The sequence below is a fragment of the Macrotis lagotis genome, chromosome 8 (genome assembly GCF_037893015.1).
Source record: "Macrotis lagotis isolate mMagLag1 chromosome 8, bilby.v1.9.chrom.fasta, whole genome shotgun sequence".
Lineage (NCBI taxonomy): Eukaryota > Metazoa > Chordata > Mammalia > Peramelemorphia > Peramelidae > Macrotis > Macrotis lagotis.
Window position 1 is genome coordinate 182,110,600 of NC_133665.1, and position 13,790 is coordinate 182,124,389.

At 46.5% G+C, this 13,790-nt stretch overlaps 1 protein-coding gene across 1 annotated transcript in view; it reads right to left on the minus strand.

Annotated features, from left to right (window-relative positions):
- The window catches only part of ITGA9 (integrin subunit alpha 9), a 360,075-nt gene that overhangs the window by 300,710 nt on the left and 45,575 nt on the right, over positions 1-13,790 (minus strand). Inside the window, exons 3-4 of the mRNA XM_074199051.1 lie at positions 7,999-8,126; positions 7,571-7,677 (exon numbers count right to left, since the gene is read on the minus strand). Coding sequence (XP_074055152.1) covers positions 7,571-7,677; positions 7,999-8,126 — 235 coding nt within the window. The remainder of the gene's footprint in view (positions 1-7,570; positions 7,678-7,998; positions 8,127-13,790) is intronic.

Consider the following 13,790-nt stretch of genomic DNA (forward strand, 5'->3'; position numbering starts at 1 on the left):
GACCTGCTAGGACCTCTAGTGGTTGGGCAGGAGGCACACAGAAGACCTCCAGGCCACCTTCACCAAACACACACACACTTGCACACACACACCACACATGCTACACACACACACACACACACACACACACACACACACTATGAGCTCAACAGATCACCAGAATGCCTCTGAGAGGATCTTCAGGGGAGCACAGCCAGGACCCCAGGAATGTCCCTCCAGGACTACAGGGCAGCCAAAACACAACCAGGACTGGTGGCCTGTGCAACGCCCAGGCGTGCAGGCCAAACCGCCCCCCATGGGGGATGGGGACCCACCCATTTAGGAAAGACGTTGCTTTCTTAAAGTACCAGATCAAGCCTATTTGATCAATCAGAATAATTACGGCGGGCTTATTTCCCACATCCATGTGCTTCAGACACACTGCCAAAAGTCTTGCCCCTCGTCTAACAACATGCCCCACACAATAGAGACATGGCATCACAAGGAACTATCAGCTAAGGAGGAGGAGGCAGTTTTACGAATTAAACTTCAATTGCTGATCCTGTAAAGGAGAGAGAGGACACGAGGTGAGGTCACAGGCTGACCAGGAAGCCAGGAAGCCCTGGGTCTCGGTTTCCCCACCTGGTAGAGTCCTTCCACCACCGCCCGAAGGATCACATTATGATTCCCGCGCATCTCTAGTCACCTCCCCGGGCTGCGCCAGCACCCTCAGTTGGAAGTGGGGGAAGTGCATGTTTGTGAATCTTGGACTGATCTGTATCCAACACTGGTAAAATATCAATACTGCGAGGCTATCTTTTGACGACCAAGGGAAAGCCGGGAGTCAAGAAAAAGAGTTTTGCAGTTTCCCAAAAGCAAGACATTCCAAGGTCTTCCTTCTCATCAATTTGGGACTCCACTCCTAAGAGAAGGGGTGGGCTGGTAAATGTTTAACCACCAGACATGGTGGTTCAACCCACAAGTTTAAACGGAATTACTGGCATTTTCTCCACCACTCTCGGAAATCCGAACAATCAATCAAAACAATGGCTCGAGACCTGATTTAGAGTTTGTCCACTTCCAAAATGCTCACCCTGAAAACTGAACCAAGATGACCCCCCCACCTGGTCCTGGATACGAGGAACCCCCAACAAAGAAGTGACATCAGCAAGGAGGGAAGATGGGCTGGTCACCTGGCAAGAGGGAGGTATGGAAAGGAGTTCGCCTGTGGAGAAAGGAAGGAAGGCACCAGCTGGAGAGGAGGACCCTCTGCAGTGAACTGATGGGAGGACTGGGATAACACAAGTTGCACCACAGGGGCAGGCATAGCCAAGACATCATGGCAGACATGTCCTAATGACAGCAGTCTGAGTGCGTGAATGTTCTTATCCTGTACTAAGGACGGCTCACTTTTCCCTAGTTCTTAAAGATTTACAAAGAGCTTTACATATAACATCTATTAAAGATCCTGTGTATTGGGGCAGCTGGGTGGCATAGGGGCGGCTAGGTGGCGTAGTGGATAAAGCACCGGCCCTGGAGTCAGGAGTACCTGGGTTCAAATCTGGTCTCAGACACTTAATCATTACCTAGCTGTGTGGCCTTGGGCAAGCCACTTAACCCCGTTTGCCTTGTGAAAACCTAAAAAAAAAATCCTGTGTATTGTAAAAATCTCATATAGGTAATGTAAATGTCTGTATATTATGGGTATCCCATAGACAGACCCACATACCCACAAATGTATATATACAACTTGATCCTCACTAGAATCCAATAAGATAAAACTCCATCTAATGGATAAGGAAACAGGTTCACACAGATCCTAAGCATCTGGACCAGAATCTGAACTTGGATCCTCCTGAGTCCAAGGCCAGGGCCCTAACCACTGGGTCCACCCTGACTCCTGCTCATGTCTGTGATTATTTCTTCCCCGTTCCAGTGCAAGCCCTTTCATTCTGCGTCTGTGACCAAGTGACCAAGATTCAAGCTAGGGAGTGGGCCTGGACTTCACCTTCTCCAAGGTCATGGCTCTGTGCAGTCCACAGATCCCCACATTTGTTCATGACCTCTGACATTCACAGGGCTATTTTTATGGGATAAATCAGGACCCTGTAGTCCCTTGTATTGTAACAGTCTTCCTTCCTCCTATTCTGATTGTTTGGTGCTAAAATAGCCTGCTTATCAAAGAGCTGAAAACTCCATGAGGATCGATGGGAACTGTAAAAACACATCATCACCGGATAAATGACCATTCCTGTTCTATGAGCAGAGTTGCACGTCTCATGTCTGGTTCCATCTTGATAACTTGCATCCTTCTGGCAGCATGATTGAATTCTTAATTAAATCATTTATCTGATAGGCTGTGGGCACCATGGAGAGGAGACTGTGGTCACCAGAGCCAAGAGTTCTCAGAGCTGTCTCCAGACCAAGGAGGTTGATATTAGTGGTCTGATAAACAACTGACATCTCGAGACTCACCAGAAGGAACCATTGCCCTTCATTACTCATTTCTTTAAGTCAACCCTGTGTTCACAACACTTAGATAATGGGCAGTCGGGTTGTGCAGTGGATACAATGCCAGATTAGGCTATGTGACCCCAGACAAGTCACTTCACCCTGTTTGCCTCAGTTTCCTCATCTGTAAAATGAGCTGGAGAAGGCAATGGCCAACCCCTCCAGCATCTTTGCTAAGAAAACCCTAACTGGGGCCACAAAGAATTGAATGTGACTGAAAAACAACTAAAAAATGTGTTTCACCAATCATTTTTTTTGTTTCAAGTACCATGAACAATTTATTTCAGAAATGACACATAAAAATTGGGGGAGGGGGGCAGCATGTCCAATCCTAATACTAAGATGATGTCCAGCTCCTAACCATAAGGTCAGCAGCCAGAGTCAGTGGAAGGAAACAAAAAGAAAGTTTCTCTAAATATATCTTGCAGAAAGAAAAGACAGAGAGCCTTTCACTGAGGAAAGACAAAGTATCTCTATATATCCATGTTCATTCTCCTCCCTGTCCTTCTTCTAGATGTTTTTTCCCCCAAAACAAACATCCGAGAAACTGCTCTACCTAGCACTAATTGCTCTATTAATCTTTCCTAAGGAGCCCCTTGGGTGGAAGGGGAGACTGAAGAACATTAACAGGAAGGACATCCGCCTTCCCTGACCGCTTGGCGAGCACTGAGTTACTGGATCAGAGACTCCAAGACAACCCAGTTTCTAGGGCCTGCCCAGGCTTCCCCTACAGAAGCATTCAATGACAACCGCTTCCTCTGATCGTTCAGAACTAAGTGAATCATTTCCAGTGATTGGAAACTCCCACTTTCATGCTGGCTCCCATGGGGGCAACCCCGGGCTGGACCCAGAGACCTTTGCTCTTTCTTCCCCAGACAAAATGGCAGGAGTGACGTCCACGGACGCATCCCTGGGAAAACCAGGTGACAAAAGTTGGGGAGGACACGGGCCACACCTGCTTAAGTGGGCTGATCATTAGTGAGGTCACTAATTTTGCCTGTCATTCAAATGTGTGGCTGTTGGGAACACGCCTCCCCTCCCCCCTAGAATGAAGCTCTTTGGGGCAGGCACCATGCCTTTCATAGAGGCATCTCTAGTCGGGCACTGCTCGAGGACATAGTATTGACTACAGCGGACCAGACGCTGTCCTGAGGCCTTTGTAAGGCTAATCTCATTTGATCTCCCACCAGCCCTAGGAGGAAGGTGCTATTATTATCTACAGGTTTGATTTGAGGAAACTGAGGCAGACAGCATTACTTGCCCAGGACCACACAGCTAGGAAGAACCTAAGGTTGAATTTGAACTCAGGTCCACTTTGATTCTTGACCAAGTGCTCTCTCTGCCTTCCACTAGCTGTCTCTGAACAGGACACCAAGGGTAAGAACACCATCCTTGGGAAGGGGCTTCTTTAATTCCAGTATCTCTGTGTTAGCCATGATATTCTGCAAGTTTCCCTACAGTGGATCCTGGCAGAACTATAGAATCTCAGAAGGAAGGGCTCTGGGGTCATCTTGTCTGAGCCAAGAGAATGCAGAGTTAACCAATCTTAGATCCAAGAGCTCTAAGGGAGGGATCCTAGGATCTGCACTCGGGGCTTCGATGAGGAAACTGGGGCACATGGAGGCAGCATCACACTGGCATTTGAATTCAGGTACTCTAACACCAAGCCTTGCCCTCTGGCCTCTATATCACCGGGAACCTCCTACTTCCCGAGGGAGCCCAGAGCACCTCCAGCTACTTTCTCATTTTTAGGAAGTTTCTTTTGACATCAAACCTAAATGATCACAACTTCCATCCGTGCCCCCAGTTCTTCCCTTGAGGCCCAAGCATAACAAACCAACCCCTCTTCTTGAGGCAGCCCTTCAACCATGGAAGCCAATTGCGGCATCCTCCCTGGTCTCCAGGCTCAGCGTTCTTGGGTCCTTCAACCCGTCTTCACCTGGGAGGAGGTCAGCCTTCCACTCAGTCTCTTCCCTCCCTCTCATTCCCAGTGTGTAACTTGTGCACCAGAACCCAGTCCCCCAACACAGAGAGAGCCCTCCAGCTTCCTCCCCTAGGAACCATGCGCAGCTCAAGGTCCAGACTCTAAACAAGATGAATCCCCATGGTCTGGGGGAGGGGCAGAAGGATGGAATGATCCACCCATCCTTTAGTTTGAAGACGGGATCAACGTTGAGGGTCTTTTCTCAATAAAGACCCACTTCTGGTTGTCATTAGCCAGCAATGTCAGCAATGTCAGCAATGCGACACCTTCCCCCTTTAAACAAGAATAAAAAGGGGGGCAGCTAGGTGGCACAGTGGATAGAGCACCGGCCCTGGAGTCAGGAGTGCCTGGGTTCAAAGCCGGCCTCAGACACTTAAGAATTACCTAGCTGTGTGGCCTTGGGCAAGCCACTTAACCCCATTGCCTTGCAAAAACCTAAAAAAATTTAAAAAAAAATTTTTTTAAGAATAAAAAGGGGGAAATGTTCTCCATAGGGTAGCACAGATTCCTTCACCATCCTCACCCACAAGGTGCCCATGTACTCCAGTAGATGGACTGGCTGTGGGGTGGGATGGCACAGGAGGATGGAGGAGTTCTCCGTACCATCCCCCACACTGGCTGCTCCAAGACCCACCCAAGAGACTCAACCTCTCTTTGAGGGTTCCACCCTCCCCAAGAATAGACATCCATGTGTACTAGCACAGAGTGTGTAAACACGTGTGTCTGGACCATGTGTGTCATCCAGCATGTTTTACATGCATCCACGTGCCACCCAGTGCATGGTGCTACATGTGTGTTACTGATTGTGTGTTGTGTGGCATGTGTGTGGCATGTGTGTCACCTGGCCTGTTGCTGCGTGCATTTCATGTTGCCTGGCTCATGGTTACATGGGTGCTCTCTCTCATCTGAGTGTGTGCATGCACATGTGTGTGTGCCTGCTACACACATGTCTAGAAATATGTACAAGTGTCTGACCCAAGTGTGCCGCATGCTACCTTGCCTGTGTGTGCCTCACACGCTATACACACCAAGCACATGTGTGTGCCGAGCCCGTGTCATGTGCATGCACTGCCGGCACACCCACCCACTTCCAGGCACAGCCAGCTCAGGAGAGCTGCTCTTTCTGGGCTTCCGACCCAGGCCTGGAGGAAGTTCTATTCTTTTCCAGCGTCTAACTACAATCCTCCCTCCTTCTCTGTGACAAGCAAACTCTCTGTCCTGACCTTTCGAGCAGAGAGGAACCAGCTGCTCATCCCCCTTCACTCAGTCACTAGAAATGGTCCCAGGGAGAGTCCTCAGTTCCCCCAGTCTGGGCCAGTTCATCCCCAAGGGGAGGCCTCCATCCTCCCAGTCTGGGTTAGTTCATCCCTGATGTTTTCCTCTGCTCTTGGCAGCCTCTCGAGGACCCTCTAATGACCTCCTTTGCTCTGCTTTGGCCCCACTATGAATCCGCCTGACAGAAAACAAGACTGGCACCTCCTATTGGTCTTTCAACCTTAAGATTCATTGAGTCAAATATTAAGTTATCACTTACTGTGTACCAAGTGAGCATCAAAGCTACAAAGAAAAAAAAGGAAATGATTTCTGCCCCCCAACCCAGGTTCAGGGGCATCCCTCTCTGGTCAACCCCCCCCCCCCACAATAATATAGCCTCTTTGAGGACAGGGGCCAGCTGACTTTTTCAGCTGTACCTTCAAGGTTAAGCCATGGTACCCAATGCATAAGAAGTTCTTAATAAATGTTTTCTCATTTATTCATTTAGAACTGGCCATCAAGTCCCATACCCTCCTCCATTTTACCAGTAAGGAAACTGAAGCACAGAGAAGTTCACACACCTGAGGTAGGATCTGAACCCAGCATTTCCTAACTCCAACTCCAACCCCATATCCATGGTAATTAACTACCACATCAGCTAGCATTAACATACAAAATCCCTGTGCCTGTCCTAGGGATGAGAAGACAAAATGAAAATCACCCCTGCCCTCAAGACCTATTCTATGAGGGGAACCTCTAACAACTTCCCCATCCCATGTTGTGGTTTCCAACAAAAGTCAAGACATCAGCGACTCTGAAAGAGGCATGCAAAAAGAAGTCAGCCCAGGGATAACGAGAGGCCCGTCTATGTCTCTGTCTTTTCACACCACTACAGAGGAGGCTGGGAACCAGATGTGGGGTCCAGAGAATCCCAGGAGACATCCCGCCTCTGGCATTCATCTCCATATTCCCTCTCTGAGACTCAGCTTCCTCACTGAGGTAGTGCAGATAACAATACAGGCAAGTGCCAACCTAAAAGGGCTCTCGCAAGTACCAGCCTCCTAAGTTGTTGCAAGAGCCAGCCTACAGGGCAGCTGCAAGCACCACTCTACAGGGTTGTGGCAAGAACCAAATGAGATAATGTTATGCACAGAGTTGGTCAACCTTCAAGTTCCTTGAATGATAACTATTGCCCTATTGGAAATGACAGAATTTCTATTATTTAATATATTTATATATTTATATTATTTATTACATTATTTTATTATTATATTATTATATAATTTTTCTATTCTATTTTATATTATACTTCTTGGCATCCTAATATTGGCATTCCTGAAGTAGAATATTATATAATTTTATATAAATTTATAATTATATAATATATTTATTATATGTTATATAAATATTTACTATATTTAAATTTTTAAATTATAGAAATTATAGGCATTACTAGGTGCCACTTAATTAAAACCACTGACATTTATAGGTCACCCTAAATTATCCAAAACCCTTCACATATATTAACTCAGTTGAGGCCTACAAGAACCCTGGAAGGTTAGGAGTCTTATTAGGTTAGAAAGTTGGAAGATGAGAATAATGAGACTCAGAGAGGGGCAGGATTTGAACCCAAGTCTCTCTAACTCCAGGTCTGGCATACTTTCCACTATACCGTGCTGTGACTATTAAGTGACTTCCCTGGCATCTCCTCAAAGCACCCAGTTCAACTGATGAAGCCTGGACTGTGTGAAGGCTGAGGCAGAATCCAACACAAAGTCATCAGTCCTTGATATGGCGGCCCCATTGCACCCTTGGGATCTGGAAGAAGGTGGGCCTGCTCACCAGCACTTGGCCATCTGCTTTGGGCTGCCTCGCTAGGCTGACCCCCATCCATTCATCATCCCTGTCTTCTTTGCAAGTCTTTCCACAGGAAGTACCTCGACTCTTTCCTGAAAAGGAAGTAGAAATCATGGTTTTCAATGACAAGGATGCAGTTTTCTCTGCTTTGTTAGTTTTCAATCATTTTTCTCTATTGATTAAAAAAACTCATCATTTCTCCTCATTAAAAGAGAGACAGACAGGGGGTAGAGAGGGAGAGAGGGAGAGAGACAGAGAGACAGAGAGACAGAGAAACAGAGACAGGCAGAGACAGAGACAGAGAATACATCATAGAAAAGAGGGAGAGTGAAAATGCAAATAGGAGGAGGAGGATGGAGGACAGGAAATGTCTCCACTCCATCTCCAAAACTCCCAAAGGAAAGCTCACCCACCTCGAAGCATGTCCAGTTCTGTGCATCTCCTCTCCGGGTTAGTGTGGACTCTACATTTAAAAATAGCTCCAGGAGACTTCACAGAAGCACTATACTTGGAATCTGCCTTCGGAGCACCAACAAGAACCCTGAATATCAAATAAGAGGGAAAGAAAAATGCCTTAACATGGCAGAGAAAAGTAACCAGGGTCTACTTAGCTCACAAGATCACAGTTCTAGAGGTAACAGGGATGGCAGAGGTTATCTAGACCGGTCACTTCATTTTACAGATGAGGAAACTGAGACAAAGAGGCAGATCATCTAGTTCCAGTCGAAGCTCTCTCTCTTGTAACATGCTAAGGTCTAGATCATAGAGCCCCAGTTCTGGAGCTAGAATCCCCTCAGAGGCCATCTCATTCAAATCCTTCCTTTTAAAGAAAAGGAAACTGAGACCAGAGGGTATGATAGGAAGTAGGGCTTTTCTGGAGGCACCCCAGTCAAGCGGCATATCCCAGAATTTAAAGGCAATAACTTTGGTCTGCTTCCTCAGTGAGTTTCCCGCTTCTCTCTTCTCTTCCCCCTTCCTTCTGGCCATGCTCCTTCCCCCCCCACACACACACACAATGCTCTTCCTCCAATCACCCCCAAACCACAGCTGGAGGGGAGGGGGAAAGCAGCTGAGATGAGACAGCTGGGTTTCATTATAACTGCAATTAAGGACATGGTGAATACCAGGGATGGAATGATTCACAGACAATAAAGGACAGGAAAACAAAACAAGCAATCAGCATCCTTTCCCTCCTCGTAAACCCAAATGAGCTAAAAGGGGATGAGGATGGCAGAAGGGTATGGGGGGAGGGACAAGGTCCAAGCAGATAGAGGGAGTTGAGCATCCAAAGGCAGCAGAGACATTCTGGCAGTGTGTGGGAAGGCAACAAGGACCTAGGGACTTCTCCCTTCCAAGAGCAACAACTCAAAGTAGTTTTATGCATCATTTAGGGAGAGTCGTCCACCAAAGAGTTGTGACCAAGAAGCAGAGGGGCCCACAACTTCGTAGACTTTTGTGCTGAGTTGTGAACCATTCAGAGACCCTTCTCTCTTTTACTGTGAGACCCCAAACAAGAGCCAGACTGGCTTGTATGGATTTCCCAGTTATACAGGCACTCTTCTCTCAACTCAACTCAATAAGCATCTTCTAAACAAACAATGCCTGCCTTCAAGGAGCTTCCATTCCACAAGGAGGAGGAGTAAGAAAATGGATACCAAAAAAAGGCATTGGGAGGGAAGTAGTAATTGCTTGGAAGATCAGAAAAGTGCGCCAATAAGGGATGACATGATTGAAGCCTTGAGAAGAGTTTAGGATGCCAAGAAGCAAAAGTTTGAAGAAAAAGTGATCTGGGCATGAGAGACAGTCCATAGAAAGGCACTGAGGCGAGAGGTCCACAGAGTGTTATATTAAGTAGAAAGTAGAATGAGGGAGAAGGAGGAGGATGGTGGGTTTCCCCACCTCCCCGCCTGCAGTATAGCAGCCCAAGCCTCTATCAACCTAAGAAAAGTCCACATCCACCACTGCCAATCGAGAGTCAGGGCTGGTCCCAATAGTTCTGCAGGGGCAGTGAGCAAGAGTAGAATAATGATCATAATCAGTGGTGTGCCACTGACAAGTGGTAGATGGAATGACCTCTGTTTGGGAACCACAGGACAGATGAAGTAGGATCGTGAGTTCGCAGGGACAGATCACCTGGTGAGAGTCAGAGCGGGGCTGACCATTGGAGAAGGGGCTGGAAGCCCTGGGACAAAAGACAACCCCTTTTTGTCGCCACTCTGGTATGTTGGGGAAGGAGGCAGTGTTCTGTTTGGGTTTCTTCGAGCAAAAAGGATAACAGCAACCAATTAACCAACCCAATATTTTGCAGTTGCAATACTCTTAACAAATTATTTTTCTTCTATCAGCCTCAGTTTACTCATCTGTAAAAGAGGGATAAGAATACTTATAGGATCTATTTCCCAGGGTTTTCATGAGGTTTAAATGAGATCATGTCTGTAGAGCACTTTGCAAACTCTCAAATGCTCTATAAATGTCAGTAACCAGGATTATCACCTCCGGTCTAGGCCAGCGCCTTCTCGGGCAAACCATGGTGCTCCCTCGCCCCCAGACAGCCACCCAGGCCTGATCTGACCCAAATTCACAGTGACATGTGAAGCAAAATGAAATCAAGAAGCAAAGCACATGAAGGGATCGATTTCCCCACTGCCTTTGGGGCTAACCCTTAGAATCACAAGGGTGAGGGGAGGGCAGCCCCCTCAATGTTTTCACAAGTGAGAGAAATTAATGACTTGACATGCCGGAGCAGAATCCAACACAGTCGAGCTCGAGCTCATGTTGGAGAGTAAGCTTGGAAGAACAAGAAACACTCGTCCCTCTGTAATCCCCCCCAAAGTGCCTCCACAGACTTCCATCTACCCCCAAGGCAAAATGTCACAACCTTGTCCTGGCATTTCATTTATTTGTTCATGTGACTTCATTTCCAAAAAGGATAAACAAAGTAGGGGATTAACTTTAGACAAAAGAAGGGATGATGAATTCCGAATGGGAAGGGACTGCATTAAGTTTCTAGAGTCACCTAATCCAACCTCTTTGTTTTACAGGTGAACAAAGGAGGCCTAAAGAGGTTCAGTTCTTTGACTTGCAGCAATGTGGTCAAGAGGACAGAGCACTGGGCTTGGAATCCGAAAGAAATGAGCCAGAATCCTGCCAAAGGCACTTATTAGTGTTGCTCTGGGCTCCAGTCTCCACTCCTTTATTTTTAAAAATGAGGATGATAAATACTGTGAAGTGACAATGGGAGAGAAGCCAGCCCCAGAATAAGGGGGTTCAGGTCTCATCTCTGACTATACTCTCCAAGAATAGATACTAATCAGCATTGGCAAATCTCTTATGCCAGTGGTGCCCAAGCCTACCCCCAAGGCAGGTATGTGTTCAGTTAATCATAGGGTAAGAAAATGGATCAAATCTCATTCTCCCCATAAGACAATCATGGAGTTTGTCTCCAACAAACTCAATCTGCCCTTATCCCTCAATACTCCCAAACTCTGACCCATCCTTCTACTGTATAAACTCCTATAAAAAAACAAAATCATCCCCTGCTGGATCTGGACAGCTCCTTCAGGGCAGTAATAATCTAAAGGCTAGACACTTGCAAAGACAGGAACAGGAAAATTCCTTCATTCTGCCAACATACCCACGCATTGTTTGTAGTGAGTCAACAAGGGTTTCCCTTTTTTACTTTGGGTGGATCAGCAAGTACCATGGGTTGAGCATATGGATGGATTGTGAAAGATCTCAGATCTCAGAACATCATCCTCAAATCCACTTTTTTTCAAACTTCTCAATTACTTTCAAGATGGCCCTTTCCATCACTCAGGTTCACCACCCCAGAATCTTCCTCCTCCATTCCTCCCTCTTCTACCATCACACTTTCAATCACCTGCAAATCATGGCATTGCCACCTCCATATCTCCTTCTTTGGTTTCCTCTTCATGAAAACACTATCCTGGTCCAGGAAGCTCTCTTCATATAGACTATTGCAATAGACTCCTAAACTAATACCTATCACCATTATATCATCAGCATCATCATCAGCCACCATCTTATCATCATCATCACCACCACCACTACCCTCAACATATCATCATCATCACCATCACTAGTATCTATACAATGTTTTAAGGTTTGCAGAGCACTTTATCAATATTATCTTATCTCATCCATCGTCCATAGAATTACCAAAATGATTTTCTTTAAATGTAAGAAAAGCCATCCCTCCTATGTTCAAAGGATTCCAATAGCTCCCTATTATATCCAGGATCAAATAGGAATTCATCTCTATCAAATTCATTTTTCCCATTCTACTTTTGTATGACTTTTATAACAAATATATAATCAGTGGATCAGTAGTTAAGTGCTACATAGTCTTTAACACATATAAACACTTGAATGCTTTTTTGCTACGTGATTCATTCATGTATATAATTTATAAATAAATACACATAAACATGTGTGTGTACACATTTATGGATATATGCTCAAAAATTTTTACTAATCTAAAGGCAGAATCAAAAAGTTAAAGAATACTAATTGTCAGGGTAGCTAGGGGGCACAGTGGATAGAGCCCTGGCCCTAGAATCAGGAGGACTTGAGTTCAAATTTGGCCTCAGACACTTAATAATTACCTAGTTGCATGACCTTAGGCAAGTCACTTAACCCCATAGCCTTGCAAAAACCAAATTTTTTTTAATTTTAAAAGAATGCTAATCCCCCTATGCTAGTGACATCACAAATTTTGTCCAAAAAAACAATCATTTATCACACTAACTTCACAAGAGTTTTGAGAGCAAATGAGTTCATGTCTGTAGAGCCCTCAGTCCATTTGAAAGAGTTCATAAGCTTCATCAGTAATAGTGGGGATTCATAACAGAAACAACAACACTCCTGTTGTCCGAGGCTTGCAAGTCTCAGTGAGAGGACTCCATCCCAAGACCCTTTCCCCCAAGACCACAAAGAATGGCCTCCAGAAGGCAGAAGCACAAGGTGGCACCTCCTGCCATGTCCCTGGCCTTCCAAGCCCCACGCACCCCTTCCCACTTCCTCTGTCAGGCTCACCACTAGGGAATGGTCCAGACCAAGTCAGAACTAGGAAGCTCCAGGAGGAGATGGAGCTCATTTCCCCTCCTCACCCTCAGGCCTCAAAGCTCTGACAGCAGAGCCGGATTCAAGCCCAGCTGGCAAGAGGCAGAGATTTTTCCAAAAGCCTGAACTATGTAAAATACATCATTTGGTTAAGGGATGGGTTGGGCCCAGCCCGAGAGGGGTGGCAGCCTCGTGGATGGGCCTGGCTACACGTGTTTCCAGAAAACCAGGGCTTAACCCACATCTTGGCAGTGGTCTTCATCTGGGCCAGGGTCCAGCTTGCACTGGAAGAAATGATGAGTGCTTCTTATCTGAAGCTAATACAGCTGGTCCATGGCCAGCCTCATCAAAAGAAAAGGAGCTAGTGGATGACCCCGAGGTCAGGATGGTCCCTTGAAGAGATGGCATCTGGTTTGTTTCTCCTTCATCTCAGAGTTGAAAGAGAGCCACCCCATTAGGACATACTCAGGAAATCTTCCCTGGCCCCCTTTACAGGCTTATTATTCCTCACTCCCTTACACTTTACACTTCTTGCTCCATCAGATTCACCATTTCATTCATGTGGGTACCCCCCCACCACCATCATTGGTGCCCATTCAAGCCCATCTACATTTTCATTAAATCCACCAAAGATTTATTAAGTATTGAGGTCTATGGGAGGCCAGGGACTGGGCTGAGTGCTGGGAAGATGAAGAAAAGGTTAAATAGTCCCTGACCTCAGGGATATGACACTTTTTTGGCCTCCTCATCCTGTGTGATCCCTGAAGGTGCCAATCCTTCCCCACAAGGCAGTCACTTGAAAGCCTTAGTCTGGGTCTTGCCAGCACCACTGTACCATTCCCAGGCTTCCTGACTGGACTGGCTGCCCCTTCGATTGGTGCCAATCTAAATCTATCCATAACCATCCACGCCCGATAGTATTTTCATGGCACCTCCTGCAATGCTGCAGACCACCCGCAGCCCCTGGGTTGATCATCAGAGATCCTGGAGTCCAATCCCAGCTCTCCTTCATGTCACCGAGGTGACCCTGGCTAGGTCACTTCCCCTCTCAAGCAGGGTTACTGTGAAGCACAAGATAGCAGCTCTGGAGCCACTCTCCCCAAATCCCTGGGTTCTTTGCTTC